Below are 13,287 nucleotides of genomic sequence, written 5' to 3' on the forward strand. Positions count from 1 at the left end.
GGGGGTGTTGGTCTTTACTTTTCACTTTGTTTGAGACAGGGTCTCTCTTCTTATGCCACTGAGGTGCTAGACTAGATGGCTGTGAGCTCTGGGGTTTTCCTGATTCCTCTTCCCACTGCCATAGGCTGATCAGGAAATCAGATGTAGGCACTATATGCACCTGGCTTTCTGTGGGTGCTGGGGATTCAAACTCTCCATCAGGCCGGTGCAGCAAATACTTTTAACTCAGCCATCTCCCCAGCCCAACTTTCTTTTTTAAAAACTAAGGACAAGTTTTACCCTTTTCTCACTATGTACTCCTTTCGTTCTTGCCAATGCCTTGAGCAGCACTGCTCACAGTTCTCAGGCAACTGTTAAAACCTTAGATCAGTGGAATCAGTCTCCAGGGGATAGTCTTGGAAAACTATTGTTTTCTCTATTTCTTTTTCTTACCTTATATGAAATAATTTTATATGTCTAAAATGTTGCTAAATAAAAATTGTACAAAAACATATGTATCCTTTATTTAGATTCCCTTTTGGTTATTTTATCCCATTTGCTTTATCATTTATTCTTTCTGCTTCTATTACATATTAACTTACTATTTCTACAACCCATTTGAGGATACATTACACACTTTGTGATCTTTTAGCCTAAATATTTTACGGTGTGTTTCTTAAAGCAAGAAATGGAATAATCCTAGTTATCGATGTCATATAAACTTACTTTTATTTATCTTTCTAACATGACATCCATATTCCTGCTTTGTCAGCCCCTTTCTGCAGCTTCTCCATCCTCCATGAGATGTAGCCTAGGATGGGTACTGCACTTAGTTATCATATCTCTTTAGCGTCCTTCCATCTGGAACGTTTTCCCACAGTATTTTGTCTTTTATGATACTGACAATTTTAAAGAACACAATCTCATTCCTATTTTGTTGAGGTAGGGTCTCACTCTAGCTCAGGCTGATGTTGAACTCACTCTGTAGATCCAAGCTGGCCTCAAACTCACAGCAATCTTCCTACCTCATACTCCTGAGTGCTGGAATTAAAGGTGTGTACCATCACAGCTGGCTTGCCATTTCTACTTTTTAATCATAAACTTCAGCATAAAATTTATATTATAAAATTTCTGCTGTAAAATTGTGGCTTTTTTTCTTTTCTTTATTTTTTTTTTAGTTTGTCTTCATAATTACAATGCCACATACAGAAAGGACATTGTAGCCTACACTGGGTATCCTGTCAAAAGCCACATAACGTCCATTTGTCCCTTAGGTATTGCTTTCTCCTATGTATAATTACTACTTCTCCATTTTAGATGAATGAATAGTCTACGGGGATACACTTTAAGACCATGCAGCTATTCAGCTTTTAACAAAATGTTGCACTCAATTTAGTATTCACTGATTGTGTACAGGTTTTTTTTTTTTTTTTTTTTGGAGGTAGGGTTTCATTCTAGCCCAGGCTGACCTGGAATTAACTATGTAGTCTCAGGGTGGCCTCGAACTCATGGAAATCCTCCTACCTCTACCTCCTGAGTGCTGGGATTAAAGGTGTGCGCCACCATGCCCGGTAATGTGTACAGGCTTCTTACCTGATGCTACCATGACAACTGCAAAACAATTTTTCAACTCCTGAACTCTCCAGTCAGCCTTTGGCATTCTCTTATAAGCAAGAAACCTCCCTTTCGCCCATTCATTTTTCTAATTATAATCAATATGAATGTAAGATTTTTAAATGACTTATCCTTTTGTGCATTATATTTATTATCATCTCACATTAAAAGTACTAACAAGGGCTGGAGAGATGGCTTAGCGGTTAAGCACTTGCCTGTGAAGCCTAAGGACCCCAGTTCGAGGCTCGATTCCCCAGGACCCATGTTAGCCAGTTGTACAAAAGGGGATGCATGCATCTGGAGTTTGTCTGCAGTGGCTGGAAGCCCTGGTGTGCCCATTTTCTCTCTCTCTCTCTGTCTGTCGCTCTCAAATAAATAAATAAAAATAACCCCCCCCAAAGTACTAACAATTCCTTATTACAATGAACTAATTTGGTACCAAAATTGTTATAGATTTGGACAATTGGAACTGCTTCTTTGGATCCTATGTCCTACCTCACTACTATTCTTTTGAACATGTCCCTACCTTCATCTTCAGCATCAGCCACTTTGAAGTAACCATGCTAGAAACAAAGACGTGGGTGGTAGGTATGCTCACTGTGGTAGTGGTTATCTTTGCTTTTTGGCCATTTCAGTGTACAAGAGCAGGAAATGTAAGCATGGCCATAAGCAATCATCTTCCCATGTACACAATACCCATACACACATCTTAGAAACTGTATGTGTGTGCATGCGCTGATGAACCCCAGTCACAATACTTAGTACTTTTTCCATGAAATTCACCTGGCACAAAAGACAGACCAATTTATAGTATTGGCTACTCTAGTTCTATCTCATTTATCGTAGCCTCTAGCTTCCTCTTCCTACAGGATTATTTTTTTCCATGTCAGATGAGGATAACTCTTTGCAGGCAAAGAGGCAGAATCCAGAGTGGTTGTTTTCTTCATCATCAGTACCCAGTGGGGCCAGAGGTTTGAGTTTGACACTTTCTTTTTTTTTTTTTAATATTTTTTTGTTCATTATTTATTTATTTATTTGAGAGCTACACACAGAGAGAAAGACACATAGAGGGAGAGAGAGAATGGGCGCACCAGGGCTTCCAGCCACTGCAAACGAACTCCAGACGCGTGCGCCCCCTTGTGCATCTGGCTAACGTGGGACCTGGGGAACCGAACCTCGAACTGGGGTCCTTAGGCTTCACAGGCAAGTGCTTAACCGCTAAGCCATCTCTCCAGCCCTGAGTTTGACACTTTCTCTTTCTGATTCTTATTATCACTGACAACATGTACCAGGTGCCCTGATTAATGTAGGAAACATGACTCATCATGTTTTAGACTTGCCCATTCAGGATACTCTCTTAAAGATGCTATCAACTGTGTGTCCATCTGTGTATTAATATGTTCTTAGCTATTGATTCCCCCCCCCCTACTTCTCTGGTCTCAGTCACAACACTGTAGTTCAGTTCCTAACTTACAAGGCACATGTAACATATCCACTGTATACTATGAGACTATGAACATGGTAAGTTACTAGTATTCCACTCCAATTAGGACTTACTTGACTAGAATTAGGTCCAGAATAGTAAGTTCTTTGTGTTTTCTCTTACCTTCTGCAAAGTGAGATATTAGCAAGGAGGGTCAAGAATAGACTGGTATACTGCTCACCTTCACCCCTTATATTGGGGGTTAACTAGTGTTTTCTTTACAGCTTCAAATCTACATGAGTTCTGTGACCAGTGTGGAGAATATGGCATCCAAATTTCCTCCATGTAGCTGGAAAGTACACTGCTATAGTGCCACAATATCATACCCCAGCTACTTCATCTTCCTAATCTCAAGTGTTCTCCACCCACAAGTCAACAGAATGCCACACAAGTATGCCTTTCCTGACAGTATTACTTCATTTTTCCTTTTAAGAGAGGATTTGACATGCTCATAGGAATCTACCTCTGGATGCTGAGTGGGCAGCTGAGAGTCTGGAATGCAGAAAGAAGGGTTGTGCTGAAGACAAGAATTTACAAGAGTTAAAAACAGATGACTTACTTCCAGGTAAGATGGTGGTGTAGTAGCCACGCCAAAGCAGCCTGGGGCGGGGGGAAATAAGCAGACAAACAGCAAAATACCTCTTCTACCAAAAAGTGAATGTATATAAGGGGTTATCAACCCAAGCAGAGAAACAGGAGACCCAGAACATCTATCAAGCAGAAAGCAGAAAATGGCTCCTGCTGGGTTATCAACCCAAGCAGAGAAACAGGAGACCCAGAACATCTATCAAGCAGAAAGCAGAAAATGGCTCCTGCTGTGGTGCTGGTGGCCCTCAGCCACATGCCAGGCAAGCCTGGTACAGTGCAGAGCCACAGGAGAAGCCAGGTAAAGGGATTTTCCACTCTCATCAGCCTCACTCAAAGTCAAGAAACCCGAAGGAGAAGACAACAGGTACCAGCTGAGCAGCTACTGAAGGAGATCACAAACTGGACCAGCTGAGCAGGTCTGTTACAACTCCAGATACTGCACAGATCCCATACCCCAAACACCACTGCCATGAGCCATAGGAGAACTCATCTACCCACCGCCCCCAACCTCGCAGCCACACAGCAAATTAGAATACCAGATCCAGTGACCTAAGCAGCCTAACCAAATCCATAAAGCAACAGAGAGGAATTGAGGTGAGTACTCAGCATAGATGAAATTGGAAGCTATTCCAAAAGGGAACAGGACCTAGTTACACAAAGCCAGGTACACAGGTCTGTAATGGAAGTGCTAATCTCACCTTCCATGTCAGGGCAGGTTATATGCTGGATTTGGTTGATGTATTTTTGGTCAACTTTCCCATTCTCACATAAACTGTATTTTGGTGTTGACTATTGTTGCCTTTGACCTTTTCTGATTTATAGGGCCTTAGTCTTTTTCTTTTGTCATTATTGGGGGTAGTGTCTTATTTGGCCTCAGACTGACCTGGAACCCATTTCAGACCAAGAAATCTTAGCCTTCCAGTTGAAAGGATTAAGGGTGTGGGGCATAGATAATCTGTTTGTTTTAATCTCCACTCCTGCATAAATTCTCCATGCTAGTTTTGATTAAATGTGTTTATTGTTCAGTTAAGTTTTATAATTTGCTAGTAATTTGTTCCACACCCAGCCTATATTTGAAACAGGCAAACTCAACAGCTAGGGTCACTTCTGCTGTTACTCTGAGAGTATAAGAGCCACACCTGGCACCTTAAACTCCTACCCTGAAGATATATAAAGTCGGATTTACATTGCTAAGAATACTGTACATAATTAGAAAACCCAAGGATCAAATTAACTCAAGATGCAAAAATCTCTACAATACAAGAAACAAAAAAAAAAATCAAGACAATCAACTCCACCAAAAATTATAAATCCATCTGAAATGACCTTCAGTGAGACTGATTTAGATGAAATGCCTGAAAATTATTTAAAAAAAAGATTATATGTATACACAAGAAATCAAAGAAGTAATGAAGGGAATCAAAGAAGAAAAACTCCTGAAGGAATCCCAAGAGAACACAAGAAAACAATTTAATGAAATAGGAAGGTCACTACAAAGTATGAGTAAGGAAACAGAAATAATGAAAAAATACCAATCAGAAATACTAAAAATGAAAAACAGAGTAAGTCAAATAGAAAGTTCTGTGGAAAGTCTCACCAATAGAATAGATCAAGGAGAGGACAAATATCTAAACTAGAAGACCAGTTGGAAGATCTAATATAGTTTAACAAAGAGAAAGACAAACTAATAGGAAGGAGTAGGAATTTTAAGACATTTGGGACACAATGAAGAGATCAAACATAAGAATTCAGGGCATGGTAGAAGGAAAAGAAATTCATTCCAAAGGCATAACAGGTAGTTATTTATTTTCTTTCTTTCCTTCCTTCCTTCTTTTTTTGAGGTAGGGTCTTGCTCGGGCCCAGGCTGCCCTGGAATTCATTGTGTAGTCTCAGGCTGGCCTCAGACTCATGACAATCCTTCTACCTCTGCCTCCTGAGTGTTAGGATTAAAGGCATACGCCACCACACCTGGCCATAAGCAGGTATTTTCAGCAAAATCACAGAAAAAAAATTTCCCCCAAATAGGGAAAGTGAAGCCAGAACAGATACAGGATGCCTATAGAATGCCAAACAGACAAAATCAGGAAAGCATCTCACTGCCATATTATAATTAAACTATAAAACACACACACCAAATAAAATATATTGAAAGCAGTTAGAGAAAAATAAAGTCACACATAAAGGCAAGCCCAACAGGATAACAGCAGATTAGTCAATACAAACTTTAAAAGCCTGGAATGTTATATCCCAAGGTCTGAAAGATAACTGCCAACCAAGATTACTTTATCTAGCAAAGCTATCCATCCAAATTGATGGATAAATAAGGACATCCCACAACAAAAACAAGCTAAATGAATATATGATCACTAAGCCAGCTCTGCAGAAAATACTTGAAAGGATTGCTTATGGTGAAGAGAAAGAAAAGCATACACACAAGGAAACAGGAAATAATAAACTATATACAAATAATAGTTAACACAAAAGAGTAAAAGAAAAATAGGAAGAACTGTAAAACCAGAAGAATGGTAAGAATAAATACACACCTTTCAATAATAACTCTTAGTATCAACAGCTTAAATGTACCAGCCAAAAGACACAGGCTTGCAGACTGGGTTAAAAAGCAGGATCCTTATATTTGTTGCTGCCCCAAAACTCACCTTTCCATAAAAGATGTATACTATTTTAGGGTGAAAGGATGGAAAATGGTATCTCAAGCAAGTGGACCTAGAAGACAAGCAGGTGTTATGATCCTATTATCTGACAGGGTAGACTTCAAACAAACATTAATTAGGAAAGATAAAGATAAAGAAGGTCACTTTATGCCAAGCATGGTAGCAATCTTTTGTAAGCCTAGCACTTCACAGATGAAGGCACATGGATCAGAAGTTTAGGACCAGCCTCAGTTATATTGTCAATGCAAGACCATCCTGGGCTACATGAGAACCTATCTCAAAAAAACAAAACAAAACAAAACAAAACTATGATATTAAACATTGACAAGCCAAAACAAAACAAAACAAAACTATGATATTAAACATTGACAAGCCAAGAAAAAACAAAACAAAACAAAACAAAACTGGCAAGCCCAATCCAGGCATGGTAGAGCATGCCTATAATTCTAGCACTAGAGGTTGGGGAAAGAACGTCATGAGTTTGACGCCAGCTTGGCCTATATAACAAGTTCAAGACCTGGAGAAAAATAGACCAGGGAAAGAAGGTCATTTTATGTTGATCCATTCTAACAGGAGGACCTTACAATTCTAAAAATAGATGTACCTAACATGGTGGCTCCCAATTTCTTCAAACACTATTAGAATTAAGGTCACAGAAAACATCAAACACAGTTATAGTGGGTGACTTCACTACCCCACTCTTATCAATTGATAGGTCACCCCAGCAATAAATAAAGAGACATCTGGATTAAATGAGGTCATAGAACAAATGGACCAAACAGAGCTCTATAGAACATTTCATCCAAATGCTGCAGAATCCATATTTTTTTCAGCAGCACATGGAACATTCTCTAAAATAGACCATATATTAGGACACAAAGGAAATCTTAATAAAAACAGACAGCAGAACTGGCCATATTTTCTTCTCATGGTGACCAGTCTAGCCAGTGAAGATCTTGGCTAATATTGGTTAAGAAAGGGGAATGGAGAAAACCCCAGGAGATAGCAGCCAGGAGGAAAGGAGGTTTCTGTGGGTAACCAACCAATCAGAGACATTTCCATACACATGTAAGGGAATGCTGAATGATGTCAGGAGTAACTAAATGAACAAAGTCAGAAACAGACTGGCTCTGAGCAACACACAGTGAGCGAGACAGAGACAAAGAGGGAAGGAAAGAAGGAGGGAGAGGGATAGAGAGAATGGGAATACCAGGGAGTCTTGCTATTGCAAATGAACTCCAGACTGTATATGTGTGTCAGTTTATGCATCTGGATTTACATGGGTACTAGGTAATCAAACCAGGCTGACAGGTTTTGCAAACATGCACCTTTTAAAAAATATTTTATTTTTATTTATTTGACAGAGAGTAATAGGGAGGGAGAGAGAGAAATAGGGAGGGAGGGAGAGAATGGGCACACCAGGGCCTCCAGCCACTGCAAATAAACTCCAGATGCATGCACCACCTTGTGCATCTGGCTTATGTGGGTCCTGGGGAATCGAACCTAGATTTTTTGGCTTTGCAGGCAAGCACCTTAACTGCTAAGCCATCCCTATAGCCCACAAACATGCACCTTTAACTGTTTAGCCATCTCCCCAGAGCTCTGGTTAGGACATTTAATGAGATTTATAGAAAGTGGTATTTTTCAAAGAATCCTTTTCTAATGAATCCTTCAACTATGAGACTATCCATTTTATTAAGGGTCCCAAAGTCCAATTTGAATATGACCAAATTCAGTTTAAATATAAGCTACTTATAGACTGACAAACTCCTATAATTTCTCACTTGCCTTGATAGCATGCCTATAGCAACAAGATGATCACAATACTTACTTCATCTCTATAAAGTGGGCTTGTATAATACATTATGTCCATTGCACTGCTGTTCAGCATGTCCCTTAAACCTCGTACTTTGTCTGGAGTAATGGTATCAACAGTATCTACAAAAACAAACCAACAAAGAAAAGTTCATTTCTTTTTATTTATTTTTTGTCCATTTTTTATTTATTTATTTGAGAGCGACAGACACAGAGAGAAAGACAGATAGAGGGAGAGAGAGAGAATGGGCACGCCAGGGCTTCCAGCCTCTGCAAACGAACTCCAGACACGTGCGCCCCCTTGTGCATCTGGCTAACGTGGGACCTGGGGAACCGAGCCTCGAACCGGGGTCCTTAGGCTTCACAGGCAAGCGCTTAACCGCTAAGCCATCTCTCTAGCCCAAAAAGTTCATTTCTTGAAACATTTAACACTTAAATATTCAAAACCAGCTATAGCTTACTGGACCTTCCTTTCTTGCAAAATATTTTAAAAAATATTAGTAAAAGACACAAAGAGACATGGAAAGAAAACGAACATAAAAGGATGAAAGAAGACTGGAGAGATGGCTTAGTGGTTAAGGCATCTGCTTGCCAAAGGACTCAGGTTTGATTCCCCAGGACCCATGTAAGCCAGATACACAAGGAGGCACATGCATCTGGAATTTGTTTACAGTGGCTGGAGGCCCTGGCGTGTCCATTCTCTCAAATAAATAAAATAAAATAAATATTTTTTTTTAAAGGATGGAAGACATTATAAAAAATTTTTGGTCTAGCTGGGCGTGGTGGTGCACGCCTTTAATCCCAGCACTCAGGAGGCAGAGGTAGGAGGGTTGCCATGAGTTCAAGGCCACCCTGAGATGACAGAGTTAATTCCAGGTCAGCCTGGACCAGAGTGAGACCCTACCTCGAAAAACCAAAAAAAAAAAAAAATTTTTTTTTGGTCTATCCTGGGTGCTGTCTAGGTGGAACGCCTGTACCACTAGCAGCAACTGAGCAGCAAATTAAAACCTTCCTCACAGTTCACTTTATCTGTCTTTAGTCAACCAAGGGTCCTATTTGTAAGAACTGTCAAAACACAAACATGAACAAAGGCAACCATGTTAGCTAGGGCTTCTGTAAACAAGATGAAGTTGGTATAATTGTGTCAAAACAAACTTTGTAGCCTAATAAAATTACTGGGGATGCAGAAAAGCTTACATTTCTTTTTCTTTTTTTTTTTTTGGTTTTCTGAGGTAGGGTCTCACTGTAGCCCAGGCTGACCTGGAATTCACTATGGAGTCTCAGGATGGCCTTGAACTCACGGCGATCCTCCTACCTCTGCCTCCCGAGTGCTGGGATTAAAGGCGTGCGCCACCACGCCCGGCTAGCTTACATTTCTTATGTGCAGGAAGAAGCTTATGATCTAGTGGAGTTTAGTTTCTTTCACTGCGCAGGCTTAGGTTATTTCTTTTTACTCATCCCACACTTCAATGCAATGAGGACCTGGAGGCACAGTAATGAGGACTGGAATTCTTCCTCTACTCTGAGATCATAAAAGTGCCCCTGAACTTTTAAATAAAAAAAATTTGAGTCTTAGCTTCCCTACGCCATGCTTTTAATCTGTTTAGTATGTAAAGCAGGGATCATTTTCTACCATTTTCCCTCATACGACTACTGGTTACCAAGCACATTATAAGCCAGGTCACCCTTCATCAGTGAGCTATAATGGTGGCTTTGACATGTTCCAAGTTTCCACATGAAGCACAGACCTGATTGGGGTGTTGACTGTTGCTCTGGCCTGTTTTGCTTCTCCTTGTATCAATACTGAACATATTGAGTTACAGGAGTTAACTAATCTCCAGCTACCTAGGAGGACATGAGCTCCCCTCTGTCCTGTCTGTATTCTTGTATATTCCGGGCCCTCTGTTCTCCCACCATCATTCTGGAATCAGCTTCTCAAGTTTCATGAAAATCTCTATTGGAACTTCATGGAATTTATAGATCAATGTGGGAGAATTAGCATCTCTAGAATATTCCATTATCGAAGACAACCAATTTGTACTTAAGTTGAACTTAAGATCTTTGAATAGCTCCTTTACTTTTAAATCTAAGTACATATCTTTTTTTATTTCTTGAAGCCTGTATTTCTGACATTTTTTCTGCTTGTTGCTGGTATACAGAAAACTAATTATTTACATATAAGGATCTTCTACTTCAGCACCTTGATAAACTTATCAATTCTGTAACTTTTCTGTATGTTGCTTTGCATATGTTGAGTAACCATATAACCTGTAACCAAAACAGATGTTTTCACTTCCTTGTAACTATCATTTCTTTTCTTGTATTATGTCAATGTTAAGGCAACGAGTAGAATGGTTAACAAGTGTGGGCAGTATTTAGTTTGTTTTTGACTTGTAGGAAATCCTTTTTGCCTTTCCATGCCAATAAGTATGCTGATATTTGCTATAGCATGCTTTTATTGCTATTTTTAAATTTATACACAGTAAAGCCAAGTTTCAGAGCAGGACATAAAAATGTTCTCTCTAAATAACTTCTATATGTTGCTCCTTTGAATAGAAACCCCCTTCCTGAAATTCTGGCAACCACTGGTCTGTCCTTTGCACCTGCAATTTTGTATTTTCCCAATGTCACAGAAATGGAAATGGAAAGTATTTCATTTTCAAGATTGACTTTTCTCACTCATCCTATGCCTTTGAAGGGATCACAGCAGGCCAGGAGCAAAGGTGCATGCCTACAATTCCAGAACTCAGGAAGCTAAGACAGGAAGGTTATGATTTCAGGGGCTGTCACAGAAGTAGGTCTGAAGCCAAGAGGACTACATAGCAAGAACCAATTTCTCAATCTCTGTCTCTCTTTCTCTCTCTCTCTCTCTCTCTCACACACACACACACACTCCCCACTAGCAAAGCAATTTCAAGTCAAGAAAATGACAAACTCAGGGGCTTTAGTAGATGTTAATTCATCTTTGTTGTAGCCTGACCAGTTTGTCTGGGTGAAGGAGAAAAGCCTGAAGGACAGTGTTATTATATACAACTGTACCTACAGTCATTGCTGCTGAGACCCTAGGTTGCCAGCATTAATGTTTAAAAGCTTATTACACCTTTTGATGGCATTTTGGTGTGGTAAGCTGTAAGTGACATTCCTAACCAATAGAGCATTAGAGACCTGGAAGAATACCTAGAGACCACCGAGAGGCATTCATCACTGAGATGAATGTGGGTGCTGGTGTCAAACAGGCCTAGGTTCTAGAAAACAAGTTGTTCTTTCCACATGCTCCCATACCTCCAAACCACAGAGAACATGCATGAAAATAGTACTAATTGTGAAATGTATTTGGTGGTCCAAATGATGTAAGTCAATGTAATTATTTTTAAAAATCAATGATATAATTTTCTTAAATAATCTGGAATAAAGAGAACAGTCTTCAAGACAACTAAATTGCCTGTGTTCTCAATGTGCAAAAAGTCTTTCTAAAACTTTCTATATTCAATTTAGTAAGTTTTACCACAAGGTTAAACCATTCATTTTCAAAAGAAAAAAAAATATACCTCCATCAAGAGTTAGTTTTGACCGCCACTCAACAGGCAGGAATTCAACATGTGTTGCATGGTTGGAAAAATGCCTTTCTTCTATTTTCCTTGCAGCCTCTCTCATCCTAAAAAATAAAATAAAATAAACGAAAGGAAAACCAAGCCTTTTTAAAAAAATTTTTTTGATCCCCCACCCCAGGTAAACCAAACTTTGAGAGTAACTTCATATATGTATTTACATGGTATAAACATCTTTAATCATAATATTTTCATCTGCTGGAAATTTTGTCCAACGGTATTTCACTTACTGCTACACTAGAAGCACCTTAGTAACAGTACGATACCTACTCCTCTATTTATTCCCATATAAAATGGATTTAAATTTTTATTTATTTATTTAAAAGAGAGAAAGAGGGAGGGAGGGAGGAAGGGGGGAGGGATAGGAAGAGGGAGAGGGAGGGAGAAAATGGATGCACCAGGGCCTCCAGCTGCTGCAAATAAACTCCAGACACATGTGTAGGTCCTGGGAAATAAAACTTGGGTCCCTTTGGCTTTGTAGACAAGTGCCTTAACCACTAAACCATCTTTCCAGGCCAGATTTTTAAACTTTATTTGAAAATTAAGACATCAAATTTTCTTTTGCTTTTAGCATCAGTTACATGGATTTTACCACATGAATAGGTCTGTGATTAGTACCACATAATTAAGAATCATTAGTTCATTTTGAAAAAACTACTCATGCTAATCATTTAATAGGCATATCCTCCTCATATATCTTAAATTCCAGACATCACACAATTTTATCTTCATGAATTATTTCTTTGAAGTACCAGGGATTGAACCCAAGGCCAGGCACACATTAGGCAATGACTCTATCAGTAAGCCACATTCCCACACATTTTTATTTCTCAATAGTATTTTCTATCAAATAATTCAATATTTTTATATGAAATAATTGTTCTGCATGTGGGCATGGTGTATACATGTACATGTGCAACTGTGCGAGCATGTGTCAAGGCCAGAGGAGAAAGAAAGGCCATCCTCCTCTGTTACTCGTCTACGCGTACTTCCTCTGGATGGAGTCTCTGCCCCTAGAGCTGCAGTTTGTTCACAAGCCCCACTGCTTCTCTGGTCTCTGCCCTCCACAGGCCATGCCCAGCTCTTTCCTGGGGTCCTGAGGGACCAAACTCTGATGGTCTCAGGCCCTCATGCTTTTGTGGCAAGTGCTCTTAAGCCATATATCCTGCCATAAAAAAATACTTTTTATTTCAGCAAATATGCAGCTCACTGGTTCTATTTCCACTGTTGAATACAAACATTTTACAGTAACATTAAAACTGTTTTATGTATGTCTGAGTTCTAAGTACTATATTCCATATACTACAAGTGGCAGATAGTTTGAATCTTTAATCTGGTAAGCCCTCTTGAGTTATTTTGCTTTGATTTTTTTGCTTTTGTCTGTATTTTTCCAGAGTCTGATGTTTACTGACTGCATCCTTACATTACTTAACATGACAACCACTGTCTTGATGCATGAGTTTATCATGACTTCAAAAAGTACTTCTAAATTCCACTACTCCTTAGTTGTTTTAAAACTGTGTTTCTA

At 39.3% G+C, this 13,287-nt stretch overlaps 1 protein-coding gene across 8 annotated transcripts in view; it reads right to left on the bottom strand.

Moving 5' to 3' along the window:
* Ddhd1 (DDHD domain containing 1) overlaps window positions 1-13,287 on the bottom strand; it is an 81,722-nt gene that overhangs the window by 22,761 nt on the left and 45,674 nt on the right. For all 8 annotated transcript variants that reach the window (XM_045154515.1, XM_045154510.1, XM_045154511.1 and 5 more), the window contains 2 exons: window positions 11,700-11,806; window positions 8,168-8,274 (listed from right to left, as the gene is read on the bottom strand). In XM_045154515.1, coding sequence (XP_045010450.1) covers window positions 8,168-8,274; window positions 11,700-11,806 — 214 coding nt within the window. The remainder of the gene's footprint in view (window positions 1-8,167; window positions 8,275-11,699; window positions 11,807-13,287) is intronic.

Source organism: Jaculus jaculus, chromosome 7 (assembly GCF_020740685.1).
Source record: "Jaculus jaculus isolate mJacJac1 chromosome 7, mJacJac1.mat.Y.cur, whole genome shotgun sequence".
In the NCBI taxonomy this organism is placed as follows: domain Eukaryota; kingdom Metazoa; phylum Chordata; class Mammalia; order Rodentia; family Dipodidae; genus Jaculus; species Jaculus jaculus.